At 42.2% G+C, this 23,272-nt stretch overlaps 2 protein-coding genes across 4 annotated transcripts in view; both read left to right on the top strand.

The window, feature by feature from the left end:
- The first annotated feature begins 5,336 nt into the window (after nt 1–5,336).
- On the top strand, nt 5,337–7,080 carry LOC115636992 (transcription factor HES-5-like). The gene is made up of 3 exons (XM_030537781.1): nt 5,337–5,427; nt 5,571–5,736; nt 5,854–7,080. Exons 1-3 carry the CDS (start codon nt 5,374–5,376, stop codon nt 6,105–6,107), a joined length of 474 nt encoding a protein of 157 aa, XP_030393641.1. The 5' UTR covers nt 5,337–5,373; the 3' UTR covers nt 6,108–7,080.
- A 3,091-nt stretch (nt 7,081–10,171) lies between these two features.
- Nucleotides 10,172–23,272, top strand: part of PANK4 (pantothenate kinase 4) — a 32,827-nt gene continuing 19,726 nt past the window's right edge. For all 3 annotated transcript variants that reach the window (XR_003997086.1, XM_030537450.1, XM_030537449.1), the window contains exons 1-5: nt 10,172–10,314; nt 16,645–16,727; nt 18,906–19,114; nt 20,226–20,409; nt 22,181–22,273. Coding sequence is in view for 2 of the 3 variants with exons in the window: in XM_030537450.1 (XP_030393310.1) it covers nt 10,188–10,314; nt 16,645–16,727; nt 18,906–19,114; nt 20,226–20,409; nt 22,181–22,273 (696 nt within the window). In the remaining variant the exon portion in view is untranslated. The remainder of the gene's footprint in view (nt 10,315–16,644; nt 16,728–18,905; nt 19,115–20,225; nt 20,410–22,180; nt 22,274–23,272) is intronic.

Here is a 23,272-nt window from a genome sequence, read left to right as displayed (position 1 = left end):
CTCATACTTTTGAAGCTGTTCTATATTCGCAGTGCTGCTATTGACTGTTAACGTGATTCACGATTGAAGAAGGCCACTGAGAAAATGAACGTCACAGGTGCAATGGCTTAAGTGCTCAGCTGCAGTCCATCTCTCAAGATCTTGTCCATATTTCACAGCAATGAAATATTACAGGAAGCATTACAATGAAGAGTGCACTACATGCCCCCAATAGCACCTATATGGGTGAAACAAGACAATCACTGTGCTCTTGAATGAACTCTCAGAAAAAAATGATTAAAAAAAAAAAGACAAAAACACTATATCACCTGTGTCAAGTATCAGGGGGTAGCTGTGTTAGTCTGTAGCCACAAAAACAACAAGGAGTCTGGTGGCAACTTAAAGACTAACAGATTTATTTGGGCATAAGTTTTCATGGGTAAAAAAAAAACCTCACTTCTTCAGATGCACGGAGTGAAAGTTACAGATGCAGGCACCTGTGGGTGAACACTTCTCAGTGATCGCTCTGTATCTGACTTCTCAGTCCTCATCCTCAAACGAAACTTGCACAGCACCTTCAAAAGATGAGCCTGGGAGCTTAAATTAATAATTTTGCTAGACATTAAAAATCATGGACTGTTTAGAGTTACTGGATTTATGGCTCATTACAACAATCCATAACTCACTAACCACCCCTCCCAGCTTTTCCCCTCCTCCTGCTCTCCCCCCTGTGACTGGAGAGGTGTTAAAGGCCACTTCACCTAGAATTGGTCCCTTGAAATGTGTGTTAACCACTTATGCTACACAATCTGCTCCACCTTGTATTTAACTATGAGTACCTTTCCCAGACCTGAGGAAGAGCAGTGTAAGCTCAAAAGCTTGTCCAATAAAACATATTACCTCACCCACCTTGTCTATGTAATACCTTAGGATCAACACCGTAGACCACTACTTCATAAAAAGAAGTGGGTAATTATTTAGACCACTGCAGTTAGCAGATCTATAAAAATTGGAAATACCTGATTAGTACAATTTAGATTCCCAGTGTCTTCTGTGCATGGTTTGTTTCTTTCAATCTATCATTCCATTAACAACTGGGGGCAGGGGAAGGAATGGGGGGAGGGGGAAAAGAGAGGTGAACTTGTAACCATTTTTGTGAGTCTTACACAAAACAAGATTCTCTGCTTCCCCTGCAGTTACTGCTAGTGGAAAGCCACAAACCCCTCCCACAATGGGTGATCTTGGACCATAAGCATGTTTTTAACAGGACAAACTGCTATAGAAACTGAACTTTTCAGCTTCCCTTTAAAAAGCAAAACTAAACAAAAAATAGCCATGTTTGTCAGATGGAAACAAGACAAACATTTTAGTTACTAACCTTTAATAAAAGATAAATAGATTGTTGACAAGAGAAATTATTTTCTTCCAGAAGGGCAAATATCTTAGATGTCCACAAAAGTTTATGCCCAAATAAATCTGTTAGTCTCTAAGGTGCCACACGGACTTCTCATTGTTTCTGCTGATACAGACTAACAGGGCTACCACTCTGAAACCAATAGATCAGGTGTTTTTCATTCAAATGAACTCCTAAACTGTGTTGCAGAGTTAAAGAAAATCAGACAATGACGTTAGATTGGATAAACTAAAAGAAGTGGTGCAAAGAACATTAGAGATAGATAAGATAGATAGAGGTGGGATAAATTTGTCCCTGAGGTAACTTTACTGATGGCAATACCACCAGGAAGAATTTGAGCTAGTGAATAGACTACTTACATAAAGATGTGTTGATGCACAAAGAAGCTTTGCAGGTGCTCAAATGTAACAGTGAATATTTGGGAGGAGAGGAGAGGATGATTCCAGCTAAAGTACAGTACTATCCCATTCTAATCACCTTGATGCTCTGATTTCCACCATATTCAGAGGTGATAATGATTATATAGTCAATGTTTGTCTTCCTTGTGGAAATAAATGCAATATACATTACATATGAATCTACTTACGTGGCAGCCTTAAATTCGGGATTTTATTAATCTCAGATTACTATGTGAGGAAATATTCATTCACAAATATTCACTTAACCATAAAGTATTTAGACCTGCATAATACAATCAAAGCAAATACAAAAGGAATGGCTCATTTCTTTGATTTGTCAATAGGTGTGGGTTGGGAGGCGGGAAGCAAAGGGGTTGGTGCTAGAGCTCTGGTCTTTTCCAAGTGATGGGGGGGGGAGGGGAGAGCTGGCATTTGTAACCCCAGAGGCTTGTTGTTTTGTGCATGCAATGCAAGGCAGCCTGCCTGGTTCACCATTCACCTCAGATGGTGTGAGTCCGGAATTTTGAGAGTTTCCCACACATCGCTCCATTCACAGTGTTAAACTGTCAACAATAGAAGTGTGCCTCTGCGGGTCCTGAGCAGAAAGCTAATGCCTTCTATACCATCTGGACAGCACTCGGAGAAAGCTTTAATCAATGAGGGCTGGTTCAGCCCTTTGCGTTCCCGGGCATTGTGCTGGCGAGAGGATGGCATTATTTAAAACCACGCATTTCATATTTCCAGAACTGAAAATTGGATCAAAAGCTTCCCTGGCCAAAGGAAACCTCCCACCTCACGGTGCCCTTCTGCTGCTGAAAACACATCCCTTCTCATCCAGCATGTGGCATGACTTACTGTCCAGTGCATCTGACATACTGCCAATCCTGGACACAGAGCTTTGAATTATATTTTCACTGTGAGCTACAACTATCAAAGTGTGTGTGGTCCTGTATTGCTAATATAGTGACCTAAGGCAGACTTTTATTGGGACTTGTGTTGCCGAGTCACCCACGTGCTTTGAAAAACAATTTAAAAAAATGAATAAGCTATTAACCTATAACATGCCCTGAAGTAGCTGAGCTATGGAACTCATTGTCACATGAAGTCATGGAGTTAACTACTACAGCAAATGAATTACAAAAACAACTAGATAACATTATGACAATTTTATGACCAGTATAATAAACTTTTCAGGATTTCAAACTTTAACAGATTCACCCTTTCAACAACTCTGTGTGTATTATTATTTATATGCAGCCATACGTGATACCATTGTTAGCCCCATTTTTCATATAGGGAAACTGAGGTATGGAGAGGTCATACAGTCCGCTTATAGAAAAAAGGTTTATTTAATTTTTCTCCGCATTTTAAAATGTTGACAAAGTGTTAGATGAGGTTTTCATTAACGTCTTTGTAATAATGGGGAAACTGAGGCTTGCAGAAACTCAGGTCCTTAATCTGTGAACAGCAGAGCTGAAGAGCCAGGTTCTGTGAGAGGAAGCCTGGCTTAGGGAATAGAGCCCTGGAGTGCGACTCAGGAGATCAGTATTCTATTCCTGTCTTGACCACTGAGACACTGGATGATTTTAGACTCAGACTTTAAGGCCAGAAGGGACCATCATGATCATCTAGTCTGACCTCCCACACATCACAGGCCACAGAATCTCATCTGCCGTGCAGTAGGCCCATCACCTCTGTCTAAGTTACTGAAGTCCTCAAATCTTGATCTAAGGGTTTCATGTTACAGAGAATCCCCCATTTACTCTAGTTGGGGGAGGGGAACACAACCACATGTGACCCAGGCCCTACACCACAGATGAAGGCTAGGTCACTTCCCCCCTCTGCACCTCAATTTCCCCATCTGTAAAATGGGAATAGTGATACTGTGAGTGCTACTGCTGAAGAGCACTATATAAGTGTTAGATATTATTTCTGTCTCTGGGTACTCTCTCAGGCCCCAGCTTCCAATTCTGGAATGTGCAGTGCCTGAGAGGACAAATTAGCACATACCAAACCCCACTAAAATGCTATAATGCATCAAACCCCATTTTAGGTGCTCCAAGCAAACATGGCAGTTTGACCAGGCATGATAGAAAGAAGTGGCACCTCTGTCAATACAAGATCTCGCATACTTGCTCTGACATGATTCTAGATTCTAACATCCTGGCTCAGGTCAGCAGGTGGCTGTGCCTCTGGTGTGGTAGACAACTAGAGAGTGGAGCTTACTGATATTTCAGACCCTCCCACTCCACTTTAAATGGCATCTTAAACTTTTCCCCCCAAAAAGTGATTCCTTTTTGTTACCATCCCCTGTATTTCCTGTGCGCATGTTGTGTGAGTTTAGGGGTGTTTTTTTCAAGTACACTACTTCTGATTGTTCTTTAGGATTACACTATTCAATTGCGGTCCACCCTCTGAACCTATGTGTGTAGCTGTGTGTGTCTCTGATGGGGAATCATAGCAATGTAGGACTGGAGAGGTCATCTAGCCCAGTCCCCTGTGCTGAGGCAGGACTATGTATTATCTGGACCACTTCTGGCCTGCTTTTAAAAACATCCACTGATGTAGATTCCACAAACTCCCTAGGCAATTTGTTCCAGTGCTTAACTACCCTGACAATGAGGAAGTTTTTCCTAATTTCCAACCTAAACCTCCCTTGCTGTAATTTAAGCCCACTGCTTCTTGTCCTATTCCCCTATTGCACATGGGGGCTGAGGCACAGAAGAATGTTGTGAGGCTTAGTTCATGATCGTTTGTTTAATGCTCTGAGATATCAAATGGAAGATGCCAGGGAAGGGCAAAACTTATTATTATTATTGTACAGATTTGCCAGACCATCACAGAAGGAATTGAGATTGCCCAGAAAAAAAGCAAAAAAAATCAAGATTTAAGTCTTTTAAAGAATAATAGAGGAAACAAAATGTCTATAAAAGATGGAGAGAAAAGCATTTTGAACTGTATCTTTCTTAAAAAGATCCCCTCCCCAAAAACATGTTTTCCCTTTTGATTTTGATCTCAGTTGCCTGAAAATTGACAAGCACTGTATTCATTTAAGTACGGTTTAATGTCAATGAAAATGTTTAGTCTCTCTAATTCTGGAATTTTTCCTTTACAGCTTTTTTTGGGCACAGGAAAGTAGGGGGCATTTTCCTTTCCTGGGAGCTGTCTTCTGTGCTTAATTTCACCACAGCCTGGGAAAAGGCAGCATATTGAGATGTTGACGTTCCCAACATCAGGCACAAGTTTGATTATAATGACGGCGAACGCTTTCCCACGTTCTTATCCTGTCCCTCCAAGGCCAGTCCCTATTGTGTAACACGCTCCCCAGTCCACCTGCTCCATTGGGAGCAGAGTATTATCCCCAGGCAATTCACAGTCAATTTACCATGCTGTAATAGATGCTTTCTCTATTGTCCTGATAAATGCATGGATTGGCTAGTGAGTGTGGGAAACTCAAAGAAGCTTAGGACCCAGACATTTGTATGCAGCTTATGGGTATAAATAGAAGAGCTTTCCAGCTCCCTTCTGCACTGGCTAAACAGCAAGATCGGAAGTGAAACCTGTACTTGAACGTTTGGGATAATGGCACCCAATACCTTCTCACTGGAAATCCTAACATCCAAAGAGAAAAACAGAGTAAGTATCCACTGCATATTGCAACATGCACTGGCTAAAGGGCAAGCAGCTGATACAGGCTGAGCTGCTTACACAGAGAAGATGGGAAATGGATGGAAAAGAGAAATGCTGTCACTAACTTTCTCTCCCCTCTTGTGTTACAGCTGAGGAAGCCAATTGTAGAGAAGCTGCGCCGGGACCGGATTAACAGCAGCATCGAGCAGCTGAAACTCCTGCTGGAGAAGGAGTTCCAGAGACACCAGCCCAACTCCAAGCTGGAGAAAGCCGACATCCTGGAGATGACTGTCAGCTACTTGAAATACGGTCAAAGTAAGTGCCTTCCCCTTTGCTTTTGAATAACTCCCCTGCACTGTATTTATCCCTGGTCCAAACTCCAGCCTAGATGTCCCTATCTAAAACCCATCTCTGTCTTCTTTCTCTTCCCAGCTTTTGCATCCTCTTCTCCAAGCCTGCAGCAGGATTACAGTGAAGGGTATTCCTGGTGCATCAAAGAGGCACTGCAGTTCTTGTCTCTCCATTCCGCGAACACAGAAACCCAGATGAAACTGCTGTGCCACTTCCAGAGGCCTCAAGTTACAGCCAAGGACTCAAATTCTCCAGCTTCATCCTCTGCAGCCCACCAAAGGTCTGCAAAACAAGCAGCACTGAAACCCACCAGCAGACTTTGGAGGCCCTGGTAGATTAGAAGGACTTTTGTATGGTTTCTGTACATTCACTCATATTCCAGAGGAGACTGTGACTTGCTGTACAAGTCCTCTCACTCCTCTAATGAGTAGGGAAGAATACTTTCCTTTTACAGAGCATACTTATGCTTGGATGTCAGTTTCCCTTCTCCTAGAAGGATCTAAATGCTCCCACCACGGGGAGAGGTAGCTATTTTAAAAGAATGTGCGAAGTAATCCATGGTAGGATGACAAGCAGTTGTTCAAAAGGGAATGTTTAATGGTTTTTTAACCTTGCTGAGGTTTTTGAGTGTATTTGTTTAGAAAGAAGTAACTTCTAGGAAGTTTAGGCTACAGTTTTCAAAAATGTCCACTCAACTGGAGTGCCTCTGTTTTTAGTGGCCCAACCTGAGACTCACAGAACATTGATTTTCAAAGCGTGCAGCATCCCACTCCACTCGATTTCAGCTGGAATTGTGGGAGTTCAAAACTTGTGAAAAATCAATGTCCTACGAATCACAAGGTGAGCATCCAATCTTAGTGGCCATCTTTGAAAATCTGGCTCTCGTGTTGTTGCTGTAAGGGGTTCTATAATGTTTATAGAGTTTATTGAGTGTACTTGGAAAAATGTTACACCGTAACTCAAGCTATGTAGAGGAGATTCTTCAGGATGTATTACTCTAAAAAGCAGAGTATTGTTTCTTATGTTCAGGATATGCAATGCCTTTTATAAAGGCAGTAACTTGTTTTGTATCCTCATAGGAAGGAAAGTATCAGCTTGTGTTGTCGGTTTTACGAGAAATATTTAGCAAAAGTCTTTCATGAAAGGCAACCGTACAAGTTATATTTACATTTTTGGTACCATAATGTTATGGGAGATAGTCTATTCACTATAATCCTCAGAGGATGCTGTGATGTGTATGTGTCAGGTGCACCGATTGTATGATCTGTGTTTGAAACCATTTTGAATGTCAAAGGTTGCAGAAACTTTGCACACTGTTAAAATAAAATCTGATGACTGAATCTGTATGCAGCAAGTCATTCTCTCCTATGTAGAAATCCCTAACTGATGCCCCTTTGACAGAGGCTTCACAGGATAGTGCTGTTTAAAGAACTGACACAGGAGACCTCACAATAGACACACAAGGATTACAGGTCAGCTGTGGAGCAGGTTTGCCAAGTTTGGTCTGAGGCACTGTAATCTGAATAACTCCTATTGATTAACATACAGAATGGCTCTGACAAGGAGCCATAGTCAGCCTTCCCCAGCTGTGAGTAAGGGTTTGCAGGATCTGTATTGCAGCAGCATGCCCATCCTCACTCACTATCCAGAGTCAGGATTTCTTCAATTCAGAGGTGTCTGCTTTTGGGTTTAATAAGGCAAATCCACTGTACTCATAGCTGATATCCCCGTGTTGTTGAGACTGTGCCAGGAGACAGTGAGGGGAAAGCAAAGCCCTCGCTAAGAGGAAGACTTGAATACATATGATTCTATAGCAAACTTCTCATAGATCTCATAATCATTTAACAAGGCTGCTCACAAATTAGTTCAAAGACTGAGACACAACTTTAGTACTGTACTTTTAACTGATCCTTTTGTGGCTTCTTATTCACACGCTAGATATACTCCCTTTAACAAACAAAATCAAACACCTTGCAGACATCCAACAATAATATGAAGCCCTTACATATTACGATTCCCACTTTAGATCTAGAAGCACTGAGACAGAGATTAAAGAAAAAATATTCCAAACAATTCTCTAAACTTCAGATGCCCAACTTCAGACACCTAAGACCTGATTTTCCAAGGTGATAAATACAGTATACACAGCTTCGCTGACTTCACCTCGAGTTGTGAGCGCTCAGCACGTTCAGAAATCACTCCCAAAAAATAAAGGCAACCAAACATCAGTAGACACTTAGACCCAAGTGACTTACCCAACATCACAGAAAAGGTGAGTGTCACAGCTGGATTTAACTCGGGAGTTCATGGGTCTCAGTCCCATATTCAGACTGATAGGTCCAGGATGGCTCTGATGTATCTATGAATAAGAAAATAAGGGCCATCATTTTAGATGCAGATAATCCATTTCAAGTAAGGAAGAAATAAACTTCCCAAGTGAAAATAAACTTTGCTAGGTACTTAATGTTTAATTCCCTTCTTTTTATATATTAAATAGATGTGGGGCAGCAACAGTTACTAGGAAGACATGCAGCGAAATTTAGATCCAAATAGTTTTCCACATAAAGCAGAAATATTTGTAGCTACTTAATTCATCCTTGCATGGAAAAGCAAGTATATATGGGGCTTGAACCCATAACACTGATGTGAATGGGATCAGTATTAGGGCCACAGAGTGGGAAAATTAGAGGCTACAAAACTCAAACTATATGTTAGGCCAACAAGCTATCCCTTTATTCAGAGAAAAAGGAATAATGGGAGCTATTAAGTGGATGATAACCCTTAACTCTCCCTCACTTCAGTTAAACCCAAAATGTATCGCCATTCCACACCAGCCTGCCTTTACCTCATATTTGTCAGTGCAAATGTTTTACCAAGAATGCAGAAGCACATAGGAAAGGAGCTAGAAAATGGTGTTTGCAATAAGGGACTGTATCCCACCTTATCTCTAGCTTGCTTGCTAGCATATATATACCTGCCCCTGGAAATTTCCACTACATGCATCTGAGGAAGTGGGTATTCACCCACAAAAGCTCATGCTCCAAAACGTCTGTTAGACTATAAGGTGCCACAGGATTCTTTGCTGCTTTTACAGATCCAGACTAACACGGCTACCCCTCTGATACTATCCCACCTAGAATCACAGAAATTAGAGGTCTGTCAGGTCTCACCTAATGTGTCTCCTACAGCACATTTGCAAGTATTTTGTCTAGTCCTGTATAAATATCTCAATTGTTGGAGTTTCCAGCTGTAAGCTCTATGTATTGCCACTTCTCTTGTTGTTTGCCCTACTGCTAGTTTATGACAGGGAGAGACTTTTGTTTGACTTTATCTTCCAACAACTCCCATCTTCTTTACCCACATTGAATCATCACTCAGTTTTGACTTATATGTTTTCAGGGAGGGATCATGTGATGTTTGCTGCACAAGCAGCACTGTAACCTCCAGCTGTGCCTTGCCACCTGTGCCCAATTCAAGCACTGTGTCAGTATGAAATAGCAAGACTACTGAAAGTTGCAACACCTTGCTCATTTGGGTGAGTTTGGGGTCTACAGAGTAGATATAAAAAAAAAAATAATGTGTTACTGAATCCATTAGCAATCATTTGTCCTCAATTTTTTGTGCAATACCTGGAAAGAAATCTCCTTTTCTCTCACCAGAAATGGAGCAGGGGTATGAACTCACTCAAGAGCAGGGAGGATCTGCAAACTACGAGTATTTATTTGGGATGATCTACTGTTAAGTGCAGGATATTATTGTGTACTAGTATTATTAACAATTTATGAACATAAGGTACTTTGAGATCCTTGGATGAGAGATCCCATAGAAAGTATCATTGCTAATAAATGCTGATGCTGTTAGAGATGAGGCAAACTGGGATTATTTGTATCCATGTGCCTTTTCCCCCTCAGCAACTTTGGGGCTTCAGATGAATGGAACACAAACCCCGCAAACACCCCACCCCGCTATTCAGTAACCCTGTGGGCTGAGGATAAAATGAGGCCAGGTGCAAGCCCCTCAGCAACTCGGAGGTGCAAATAAAAACGAATGCAAACCCTCGCACACCTATAACGTTGTGCACCACAGGTCTAGATCCCTGTAATTTGGGGGGGGGGGGAGGAGGGGAGATTCTTTGGGATGAAGATCCAACCTACCAATAACTTTGTAAGGTAAAAGATATGGAGCTCAGTTCCACACACACAGCCCATAACTTTGTCGGTCGCAGATGGAAGGGGGCTACGATCCACCTCCTCACACCCCTCCCCGGGAAAAAAGGCTAAATACTGGCAACGCGTAAGGGAGCCCAAGCCCGACCTCATTTGCATAATATATGCATCATATCAGATTAATATGTAAAATATGCGCATGTATTTGCATGCCGATAGGGCCAGGCAAGGGGGCGGGTGGCGTTCAAAATGGCGGAGCGGGGCGGGCGAGGTACCAGCAGCGGCTGTGACAGCAGCCTGGACAAAAGCATCACACTCCCGCCCGACGAGATCTTCCGCAACCTGGAGAACGCCAAGTGCTTCGCCATAGACATCGGTAACCGGACGGGTGTCTCGGGGGCGGCAGCGGTCGAGGACGGGGGGTGCCTGTGTCCGCTCAGGGAAACCGCCGGGACGGGCAGCGAGCGGCGCGCAGGGCACGTTGGGAAATGCAGTCCCGCTGAGCGCGGCGCGGACTGCCTGGCGCTGGAGGCGGACTACGGCTCCCGGAGTGCGCCGCGGTTGGCTGGCGGAGCGGGATATGACGGGAGTTGTGGTCCAGAGACGCTCCCGGGGCGAGGCGGAGGGCGGGCAGTAGAACTACAAATCCCAGCATGCCGCCGGGGGCTGCTAACGGGCTGGTAAACAGGCTGGAGGGGCCATCCCAGCGGAGGGGGGTGGACCCCATTGAGGGGGCGATTAAAGGGGGCAGGAGGACAGCAGCCTAGGAGGGGGTGACCCCGGGGAGGGGACCAGGGGATGGACCCCTTTGAGGGAAGCCTCAGTAAGGGAGAGGACTGAAGGGGGTTAGCCCCTGGGGGGGGGTATGAGACACCGCCCTCCTTACATGGAGGTGCATTCAGCCCCCCGCTTAGTTGTGGGGTCTGTTCAAACCTTAGCCCCGTGGAGTAGCTTGGCGCAGCAAGACTCTCTGACGATGTCTACACTGCAGCCTAAACCCAGGGCTCAAATTTAGACTCAAGCCTAATCCCCTCCCCCATCTACACACATCACACTAACCCAGGACTTGGCCCCAGGCTCCCACACTGGGACCCAGGGTTCAAGCCCTATTGCTTTTCAGTGTAGATGCAGCCCCTCCGGACTTGTGCTCTGGGAGTCCGTCAAAAGTATGTGACAGTCCCATGGGCTGACGTTCTTTATCCTCTGGCCCATCAAGTTTTCCTATGCTGCACCACAAACAAAGGGCTAGAGCGGTCACATTTTGAGAGGGTGCTAGGAAGTCTGAGATATGCCTGGTTGAACTCTGGGCCGCATAAGGCAGTGTAGGTGCGGGAGCCCCAGGCTGAGCTAAGGGTTCAACTATTCCTAAACTCGGATTGTAAATGAGTGTAGATACTGAAAACCTAGGCTAACAACCCTAGGGTCTGCTAACATGAGTTGTACTAACCCTGAGCTTACATTGTAGACAAACTCAGGCTGTTGTCTTCCACTCACCCCCTCAAAAAAACAAACACACATCCCATTCAGGAGAAAGACGTAGTATTGTTAGCTATGTGTGTTTTTCATGATGTTCCTCCTGCTTTCCCCCTTCCCTTGCTTTAGAGAGAATGTAAGGACTGTGGGGGTGATGGTGGAGGGAGGGCTAATTTCTGAATTTATAGAGTGCCAATAGCCTATCAATATTGACAGCTGACTGCTGGATGTGTGTGCATTTCCCACAGCCACCCAGGGAAATGGGATTTTTCCTCTGTGAAAGTACCAATATGCACTGGTGAAACCCTAATGGGCATATACACAAAGGTCTTGACATCTTGAACCAAGGTGCATAGCATGTCACAATATAATCAAAAAATGAAAACTTAAATGGGAAGATGAAACTACTATGTTTCATGTTGGAACAATGTTGAACTTTTATGCCAGGGAACAGAGAGGCTCAAGGGATAGATTTCCCCCAGCTTTTCATATTCCTTGCCAGCATTTGATCACTGCAAAAATGGCACAAAGGGAGGCAAGATACTCCTCTAGGTGCAAGTGAAGCAGCTCAGGGTCAAAATCCTGCTTGTAGTAGGGACCACTCCTGCTGCTTTCATAGAAGTCTAGGGGAGTGGAATTGGACCGTTCGCATTTTTCCTCTTACTGTTCCAACTGTTACAAGTCAGTGAAGTTGTTTGGAGTTCTTTATTAAGCAATGCATTCCCCCTCCCCATTAGATTTGAAGTTAATGTTAAATGCAGACCCTGAATTGAAACTGTCTAGAACTGCAGACTAATCACATGGGGTGTGTCTGTGTCTGTCAGTGTTGGAATGGAAGGGAAGAGGGACAGGGGTGTATTAAAAATTGATCACCCTTTGTAATTCCTCTGAAGGGGACAGTTATTTATTCTTTAATTTTAGTCCCTATTTAGTAAACAATAAATTAGTGTTACCTTTCAGTGAGTCAGAATAGAATTAAAGCAGTGAGTTAGCGATAAACTCCAGGCACAGTGAGTGTCCACCACAGGTTTTTAATTCTTTACAAACTGGGAAAATAAATCTAAAAGCAATTTAGCTAGATAGGGAATTCCAGTGCAAGGTAGATACCAAGAAATAACTCTCTACTTTTGTAGTTCCTTTCATCTAGGGATCTCAAAGTGCTTTACAAACACCACTTTAATTTCACAGCGTCCCTATCTCTTGTATTTCCTTATTTTTAGAGGTTGAGAAGGTAAGTGTACCTTCTCAGCAGAGATCCATCAAGCTTGTGTTGATCTCTGAATTTCTTTTTTGAAGTTCAAAATTAGGAGAAGGGTGAAATTATTTTCTTATCAACTGGAAGTGACAGTTTCAGCTGATGCATCAGAATGGGAAGGTCTGAGGGTTATTAAGTTTCACTGCTTTTGTTACCATAGATGGTAATCATTGGTCTTATGGAATTGACCATCATATGCTGCTTAATCTATCTGGAACTCAGTGTCGCCTCTGTACCACTTCTTTAAAAAACCAAACCAAAACCAAAAAACCACTTTCCTCGTTTGCCTAGATTACAAACGTTTAGTGCTGCAAATTTTAGTTTGCGGAAGCATGACACTGAGTTTACCAATGGAATGTGTGCAGTCCAGGAATCAGTTGGTGAAGCAGTATGATATGGTTTAGTGCATACAGATTTTCACTTGGAGTTTGGAAAAAAAAATCACAGGGTGTGTCAGAAATTTGGCAGTTCAGCATCCGGAACACTGCTGTGGACCATAAGAGTGCATTGTATGTTTTCTAGGAGAATTGCAGCTCTTAATAAGGGGACACTGATCCAGCTATTTGGTGAGGAGACATAAGGTGGAGAATTAATGGTATAGTTATTTGCAAAACAGCAGCATGAGACCTAGAATCCTCCTAGGCTCTGTTCTAGGAGGAGAGGAGGCACTATCTTCCTTCAGGATCTGTGATTCTGAATTCTTTTCCCTGTGTTGGCTACAGCATATCCTTGGCATCTTTCAGTGCAAGGTTCAAGATGTTTCTTTGTATGTAGGTGTGGGGGGTGGAGGGAGGGACTTATGCGATGTGTAGCCCATAATACCTTTTAAATCATATTTTTTACTTGTGGTTAATATAGGGGTTTATTTCCCTCTCAAATTGCCCAGAGGCTTTTGGGCATTGACTCCTGTAAATTAACAACTGTCCAAAAGTCCAGAAGCTAAAAGAAAATTATGAAGGAAACAGATGTGCTAGTACAGTGGTGGCTTAAGGGTTTTAAAAACTCATTTCCAGTCAGTGCTCAGATTTGGTTCTCTGTGTGTTCTTGGTCATGCTGGGTTTCTTGGGGCAAAGGCAATGCTGATCCATTTTGAAGACAATCAGCTTACCAAAAATCCTCTTGGTGATCAGGCTGTTGAGAAAAGGAATTCAGAAATATGAATTCCAGTTACAGAGCTTAAAACAAGACTGTTGGTAAGGGTTTATTTTTACATGATGGTAGGAAGAGTGAGCTTTTTACCTGTTTCAGTAGTAGCTCATTCTAGATACATTTGTAACCTTTTGGCAGGTCTAGTAGCTTTCTGATGTGGGTTTGTGTGTGTGTGTGTTTTGGGTGGGGTCTGTCAGAGTGGGTAATCCCTGTAGGGGATGGGACTGGAGAAACAGAACAGCAAGAAGGTTGTCTTTGCTCAGTGCAAGAATGTGTGTTAGATAACCAAGAAGCCTTAAAGGTGAACTGAAGTCTACACATTGTTTATTTCACATTTACTGATGGGTTTGAAGCAAACCCTTTTGAAAGCTCCACTTTTACTCGTATGAAGTAAAGTGTTTCCCATGTTCTGGATGACAACCACACTAAATACTGGAAATGTAATCAACTAAAGCAAGAGAAACAGGTTTCATGTGAAAGCATGTTTGTAATGTGCCTGTCAAAGTATTTCTATGTAATGCAAAGCAACAAGCACTTAACGACATTCTAATCAACAGCCTTAAGAAATTATTATTGTAAAACAAGTAGTCTCAAATTATTTTGGCAGTTATAAAATAGTTAAATTGAACAAGTACTTTCCTAAGAACATCTTTGTAATTATATTGGCCTTTAATGCAGTTCTATAAACTGTTGGCAAAAATGGCTTGGATACTTGTTAGTTTAAAAGCTTTGTTTTTTTAATCCTCTAATACTCTGTCTAGCGAATGTACATCATGAATTATGACTATCTTAAAAATGATCACATTCAGTTTGAAAGCTTGATTTCATTACCTCAGGTAGAGAGCCTGGCTGTGCTAAGGAGTTTTATTTCATAGGGGGAAAAAAGCTTTCTGCTTCTAGGGTCAAATCTAAACTTGACCGAGGAAAACCAACAGTTAGCATCAACAGAACTGTTTTTTGCCTAAGTGAAATGAGTTTGTGTTGTTGCACTTTCAGAACGGAGGCCAAGGGCTGCATGGATGCATATACATAGTTCCCCTGGCAAGGCATCTCAGGGGAAGCTGGTACAGTCACTGTCAATGCTGTATTTGTTCTGTGGCTAAGTAGATAAGACATCCTGGATTGTCAGGCCACTCTTCATCAAGGAGTTGTGCATCCTGGGCTAGAAAAAAAGAACGTCAGCCTTCTAAAGGTTGTGTGTATGTTTGGTAGCAATTTTTGCTGAAAGCAGATTTAAATTGATTAGCTAGTTGTGTTGCTTACTGCACTACTGGAATGCACCAAGTCAGAGTGACGAGCGCTGCATGATAAGCTATATAAAAAGAATTCACTATTTAAAATATGCAGTTTCATAGAAAAGGGCTAGAGTGAGGTAAGCTTTGGGTGGGGAATCCTTGGGTAAGAAGTTTCTTGAACACTTACTGCTCGTGCATTATGTGTACATTTTTCAACATCTAATATCCCTAATGAGTCTGTCAGCGAATCACTCGGACCCAGGTGTTTAAGGGGTTGAATCACTCAGTGTTGCAGGGCCTAAGTCTCATTTTCACAAGTGACTTAAGCTTTGCAATACTGTGCAGAGCAATGCCTGAATACCTTTAGAAATCTGAGCTTCGGAGACTGATTCTCTGCATATGTTAGCGCTACTCTTACATCAGTTTAACTCTATTGACTTCAGTGGAGTGACATGGTGTGCACTGGTATAGCTGAGAGGAGAATCAGGCATTTAGGATCTTTACACATGCAAGCTGATGCTTTGGAGGAAACAATGGGATGTACACTGATGTTGTGGTCACCAGAAGTTTGTGGCCTCCACGGCCTGGCAGACTTGGGGGAAGCCTCTGGGACAAAAGCTGAAGTTTTTATTCAGTTTCTACTTGAGCAAAATTCTTAGTGACTCACTGAAAATTAGTGAGTTTTTTGCTTGTGTAAGGACTTCAGGTTTTGGCCCCCTAAAAATATCCAGATGCATGGAAAAGGGTCTGTTTTTCATTGCCTTTGGTGCTTCATGCAGCTTGTTTCTTTTAGGATGTTGATCAGTTTTGAAGCCAAAAGTAATCCCTCAGCAATGTCGTTATTCAGCATTTAATTTCCTTTATTTTAATAGAAGCAGAGACTTTTTGCAGTGTGTCCTTGAAGATTACTTAATGTTTACTTAAGCGTTTCAAGTGAAACTTTGTTGTTTGAGCAGTATGCCTCATGAACAACAAACCTATTAATCAAGTTTGTTAAAACATGCAGGATTTTAGACATTTCTTAAACAAGTTTAACAAAGATAAGCAGTGGATGTGTGACTTGTCCCTCCCATCCCTACGCCTCCTTAGAGCTTTGAAGCCCAGGCATAGTCTGAGCACAGACAGGACTGAGTTATAATCCTGCCTGATATGCTCTCACCTCATGGCCTTGAGCACCTTCCCTGCCTAGTTTAGCTATCTTGGAGGGGCTGGAGGTTAAGATTCCAATCCTGCAAACCCGTAGTCACCTGAATAGCCCTTACTCAAGCAAGTAGTCTGCTTACATGCATACTGTGAGGTAGCTAGGAAGTGAACTCATGACCTCCGTTCATCTTCAGCCACCTCAGCATCAGTTCGGTTTGAGTGCCTCCTGTGGAGCCTCCACCTTCAAGCAATGCATCTGGGTCTAGCTATGCTAAGACAGTCCCCAAATGACTGTTCTTTGGTCCACTGAATAAAGAGCTTCACCTAATTAGCTTTGCTTGAAGCCACGCTATTCTTAAAACAGTGCTAGGTAACTAATACTCAGAAGTATCTAACTTCTTTCTGTCTGACCCTGAATTTGAGATGAATAATGTCTTGTTTTTGATAACAGGTGGGTCGCTAACCAAGTTGGCTTATTATTCAACTGTGCAGCATAAAGTAGCAAGAGTGAGATCTTTTGATCATTCCGGAAAGGTAAGAATTGCATTATATAGCAAACCAGAACTGCTAATGTGTGCAGTCACGAGAAGAAAAAAAATGGAAATTTGAAACACAGGGCATTTTCCATAATATCAATTTTCAGATGGCACCAGGAATATCTATTGATTATATAGCCCTATAGAAGTGCACGGTACTTCAGAGCACAGCTCTTGCCATGAGTTGCTCATAGTATTAGAGTCCAATCCTGCAAACCCTTCATGGTTCCTACTGTGAGGAGTCCCATTGACCTGAAGCACTGTAATAAGGGCTTACAAGTTTGCACCCTAAATTAAGAGGTGTTAAAAACAAAATGGGAGGCTTAGCACAAGGAAGAATTGTAGGTAATGACAGTAAGGTTGTGTGCTCACTTGGGTGAGTAATGTACGTACAGTATCTGAAATGAAAAACAAGCCTAACATGTCTAAGTTTGTCATCTTGAAGTGGATTTTGAGAATGGGCGGAAGTCAGGCAGCTGGGGGTCAAGAAGGGAATTCCAGGGCAATTGTCCTACTTGAGAGCTTAAATCATCAATTATTGTTGTCCTGCATTATATCTTGTAATGCGGGAAGTTTTGAGTGTGCACCTAACTGCTTGTAGATATTTGCATTTCAGGTTAAAAGTGTGTGTGAGACCCTTGTTTTTGTTCACACCTATAGGGTTTAATTCAGTATCTCTGGTGAAACAACCATTTGGCCCAGTTTTGCCAACTGACTCTCATATTTCATTGTGGAAGCTTATTATAGTTCTAGTTCCAAGCTTGCATGAAGAACACTCATTATGCAAACACAAAAACTTGTTAAAAGGATGTTAAGGCTTCTAAGTCAAGCACTCAAAAGTTAGGAAATGCCAGATTTGATAATATGTGATCACATAATCAAAGACTTTTTTTTTCACAGAACCTCTGCCTCGTTTGATCCCTTCCCGCCCCCCCCCCCCCCCGAGTGATAATTTGGACATATTTTCACAAGGATGACAAAAGACACATTCCTGACACAAATTTCAAGTCCCTGGTGTTGGCTCTCATGTATTGAGCCAATGTTCATACATACTGTACTCTTCATGGGCTTGGGTATTAAGGAATGCTTGACTTTATGCAGCTGATGTATGCAACATCAAGGTCACCATCTTACATACAAAATGTAAGACTGCTGAAGTGTGGGAAGGGAGTCAGTCCTAAACACAAGTTCTAGGGAAGATCCTTTCATGGACTGAGAACTGGTTAAAAGACAGCGAACAAAGGGTAGGAATTATGGTAAATTCTCAGAATGGAGAGGGGTAACTAGTGGTGTTCCCCAAGGGTCAGTCCTTGGAAAAGTCCATTTCAATTTATTCATAAATGATCTGGAGAAAGGGGTAAACAGTGAGGTGGCCAAGTTTGCAGATGATACTAAACTGCTCAAGATAGTTAAGACCAAAGCAGATTGTGAAGAACTTCAGAAAGATCTCACAAAACTAAGTGATTGGGCAACAAAATGGCAAATGAAATTTAATGTGGATAAATGTAAAGTAATGCACACTGGAAAAAATAACCCCAACTATACATACAATATGATGGGGGCTCATTTAGCTGCAACAAGCCAGGAAAAAGATCTTGGCGTCATGGTAGATAGTTCTCTGAAGATGTCCACGCAGTGCGTAGAGACGGTCAAAAAAGCAAACAGGATGTTAAGCATCATTAAAAAGAGGATAGAGAATAGGACTGAGAATATATTATTGCCCTTATATAAATCCATGGTACGCCCACATCTCGAATACTGTGTACAGATGTGGTCTCCTCACCTCAAAAAAGATATTCTAGCACTAGAAAAGGTTCAGAAAAGGGCAACTAAAATGATTAGGGGTTTGGAGAGGGTCCCATACGAGGAAAGATTAAAGAGGCTAGGCCTCTTCAGCTTGGAAAAGAGGAGTCTAAGGGGGGATATGATAGAGGTATATAAAATCATGAGTGATGTTAAGAAAGTGGATAAGGAAAAGTTATTTACTTATTCCCATAATACAAGAACTAGGGGTCACCAAATGAAATTAATAGGCAGCAGGTTTAAAACAAATAAAAGGAAGTTCTTCACACAGACAACTTGTGGAACTCCTTACCTGAGGAGGTTGTGAAGGCTGGGACTATAACAATGTTTAAAAGGGAAAAAAAAAGAAATACTTAAACTCTGAATTTTTTAGGACATAGAACATGAATCCCCATATGAAATCACAGTTCAAGAGGAGATCACAGCTCGACTGCACTTCATTAAATTTGAGAACACTTACATTGAAACCTGCTTAGATTTCATTAAAGACCATCTTGTCAACACAGAAACTAAAGTGCTGAAAGCCACAGGGGGTGGTGCCTACAAATTCAAAGACCTTATTGAGAAGAAGCTTGGACTGAAGTAAGTGGAAACTGGTTGACACTCATTAGGGGATAACTCCTCTTTTTGAAAGATAAAATACTGTCACTAGAAAATGTTAGACTGCAGCCTTATGTGGTTGTACTGTAATCGTTTAGGACCTTATAAGCTTAGCAAGGCTGGGCTTGAACGGGTGACATCAAGGAACAAGCAGCAGAGTCCTGTGGCACCTTATAGACTAACAGACGTATTGGAGCATGAGCTTTCGTGGGTGAATACCCACTTCGTCGAATGTATTCACCCACAAAAGCTCATGCTCCAATACGTCTGTTAGTCTATAAGGTGCCACAGGACTCTTTGCTGCTTTTACAGATCCAGACTAACATGGCTACCCCTCTGATCAAGGAACAAGTAAGTTCTAGATGATGTGATTGTAATTCAGTAGGAGATACTTCTCCCTCTGTATTGGTACTGAATTTCCCCAGCATGTTGGTAGGGTGTGCTCTGCTCCCATACGTGCCATTTTTCAGTTGACAAGTAACTAAGGTCACTAAAGATCTAACAGTTTGACACAATAGGGGTCTTAATCTCAGGGTCCTGGCTAAACTCCAGCATAGTTAGTATATTCTGCTTCCCTAAAACTCTCCCTGCAGTTTCAGCTGCACATGGTAATCATACCTTTGTGTCTTACACTGGGTAGCACAACTCTGATGTTAGACAGTTCGACTGTCTCAGAAATGGCTGCATTTCAGTGGTGGGCAAGTGATTCTCTATCAGTTTCTAAAGTGCTTTGGATTCATTTTGAGGATAGTTCCTATCAAAGCTATCATTCCTATCTCTGGAATACTTATCACAGTGGAATAAACATTTGAAGCTCTATATAAATGCTATCAGTTCCTTAATAACAGGAATTGCAAAGCTCTGGAATCTTTAGCCTGTAACTATTGTATTTTCTCATGTCAATATTTTTCTGTACATAACAAATCTATTTAGTCTGTGTCCAAAATCAAAAGCCATTAAAAGGGATTGTTTTGTTTTCCTGCCAAGTGTTGCTTTTTACTTGTTGTTGGATTTGTGTGAAAAAAGGTAATTTTTAAAGGACATATTGTCTTTAGGATTATTCTGTTTATAAGTGTGTGTGTTTTCTCTTCAGGGTGGATAAAGAAGATGTAATGACTTGCCTAATTAAAGGGTGTAACTTTGTGTTAAAAAATATACCCCATGAGGTGTTTGCATACCAGAAAGATTCAGATACTGAATTCCGATTTCAGACAAATCATCCAAATATTTTCCCTTATTTGCTAGTCAATATTGGCTCTGGGGTTTCGATAGTGAAGGTGAGTAAGCCATTAGACTATTCCAGTGTGTGTGTGTGTGTGTGTGTGTGTGTGTGTGTGTGTGTGTGTGAGAGAGAGAGATCTACATGGAAGGCTGTCAGATTGACATTTGTTTCCTTTCTGGGTTGATACCAAATTTTAAACAAAAAACCAAAACTGCACATGTTGACTTCCATTTCTTAATATAATCTTTACCTGCTTTTCCCCTGGACTACCATCTGTCCCCTTTTAATTGGATAAGGCTGTGGTTAAAGAGGCTGGTGTAATAGCTGCAAATGACATACATAATACCCCCCACGCCCAAAAAAAATCATACAACACTTTTGGCAGCCACTTGTGAATAAAAGCTTAGGGCTGGCCCATGCTGGGAAATCACATCTCCATTGTTACGTCTCTGGGATGAGGTGGATTACCTTTACTGATGAGAGTACCCCCTCCTGTCAGCGTAGGTAGTGTTTAGACTGAAGCCCTGCAGCAGCGTAGTTGCACCGCTGTAGCATTTCTAGTGTAGACAAGCCTTCAGCCTTGAGATGGATGCTCTGAGCAGAATAAGAATACCTGCTTCTAATTTCTTTGCCTGAACTTCTCAGTATGGAAAGTGGGTATGCGGGGTGGCAATGCTTGCCTGCTTCCGAAATTTTAGAGGATTGGTTATGATCAAAAGCACTGTACATTGTGTTAGTGACTAACCGTTTCCAACTCTCAGCATATGACAAGGGTTGTGTTGTCATAGTTAATATCCTCTAAATTAAATCTAGTAATCATCCCATGCACATCTGTAGCGGTTAAAATCACGGTCAATCCATTAAAGCAACTCTTTCTATAAAAGCACATCTGTAGTTCTGTAGAGTGAATCTCTAAGCGCCCTGGGTTAAATAAAAAGCTATATGGTAACCAGTGGGCCAGATACAGAGTGAGAGATTATAGGAGCAATGTAGGATTTCAGAGTCTAACTTGGATATGTAACAAAGACAAGGAATCTCTGCCCACAGATAACATCTTATATTTTTGTAACTATTGTGGTAGAAGTACCCAAAGGCCTCAATTAAGATTGTGCTGTGACCTGTACGAACATGTTAGACACAGTGGGTAGGTCTGCACTGCAATACAATACTAGTGGCTGGCCCATGTCATCGGGCTGGAGCCCAAAGAGCTACACTGCAATTCTGTAGCCCCTTACCCGAGTCCCATGAGCCTGAGTCAGCTGACTTGGGCCAGCTGCAGGTACTGTATTGCAGCGCAGACGTACCCAGTTCTTACAATCTAAAGACAAAGATGCTACAAATTCTTTACATAAGATAATTTTGCCATTGAAATGCTGCCCCTCTGTTGGAGTGTGGCAGCCAAGTGGACAGCTGGCACACTGAACATGTGGGGAGAAAAAAAGGGAGGGAATTTTGGCCAGGGCTCGTAAGCAAACCCCTACTCTTAGGTCAGATACTGTGAGATGTTGGTTTGTCCATAGAGAAGAAAGGACTTCTGACTTCTAAGGAGTCATCCTGAAGACCATAAACTGAATTTCATTTAGCAAGTCTGTATCTAAAGATAAAGGGCTAAATGGATCCTACTGAGATTGGATCGTGTAGTTCCATGGTGTCCATATGTTTCACACCTGGTATTTAGATCATTAAGCTGCCCTGTTGACAGCATTTATTCACACTGCGTGCATCCGTTCCATTGCCTGGAGTCCATATGTTAATCTGTTTATAGGTGTGTTGTGTATTAATACATACTTATATCCATGTTTGATAAACTTGTGTTTGACTCATAGGTGGAAACAGGGGACAAATTTGAATGGATTGGAGGGAGTTCAATCGGAGGGGGAACATTCTGGGGTCTTGGAGCTTTACTCACAAAAACAAAGGTATTTGACAGTTGCACTTTAAGTAGAATGGGGAAACACAGGGGTGCTACTAAGAGGCCTTCAGTTGTGTTGATCCTCTTTAGAAAAGAGGAAAAACCAATCTGGTGGAGAATGATGATTTCTAACCTTGCACATTAAGAACCACTATTCCGCCACAGAATTTTTTTTAATTGCCATTAATGCACTGTGCAGTTTATCTTTATATTCTCTATTAAATACTCTTTTGTTCTTTGTGTCTGCTGCTGCTATTAAACAACCAACCTGGGCCCCTGAGCTGTGATAACATCCTCTGTGATACTGGTGCATAAATCCAGGCAATACACCAAAAGAGCCCCATTAGAAACACAGAGGACAAAGCAATAAAGAAATACCTGTCAAGTGTGCAAAAGGCTGTCACTGCCTGGGATAGAGTATTTTTTTTTCCAGTTTCTAGGATTGTGCGGGGTGTGGGTGTGGTATAATTCCCTTTTATTCTTTAATAGTCTTTTCCCTCAGTGTGTACAGTTTGAGTACAGTCTGCTCCATGTTACCTGTTGATTTTCTATGCCCCGTGTTTCAACATGAATGAGCTGCTCAGACCTTGAGATCTGATCTCCAGGTTCAGTTTCAGTCTAAAGTCCTGAAGAGCAGTAAAGTCGAGAGCGCCTGAGTATTGCAGTATATCTGAGGCAAGAGGGGTAGCTCAGTTCCTGTTGCATTTCAGGGGATTTGTACGTTCAGAGAACTGAAGGCCAATTGCCAATCCACAGCCTAGTCTGGTGCTGCTGTGTTTAACTCAACACCGTTTAAACCAGGTGGTTTTTCCGTGTTCCAAGATTCATGTGACTGTAAATGCTAGTTACACAGGAGAGAGTTACATATCAAGAACTTGTCAGGGGAATGTCAAAGAGAAGAGTTCATATTTGCAGTGTTTTTTTGGATACATTAATTAGTCGGAGACTTTTCAACAAGTCCTCCTTTACTGGACTTGGAGGAGCAACATGTCTAGGCTTCTAACGG

The sequence above is a fragment of the Gopherus evgoodei genome, chromosome 18, assembly GCF_007399415.2.
Source record: "Gopherus evgoodei ecotype Sinaloan lineage chromosome 18, rGopEvg1_v1.p, whole genome shotgun sequence".
Lineage (NCBI taxonomy): Eukaryota > Metazoa > Chordata > Testudines > Testudinidae > Gopherus > Gopherus evgoodei.
Note: the sequence above shows the minus strand (reverse complement) of the source record. Positions and strands in the feature narration are given on the sequence as shown.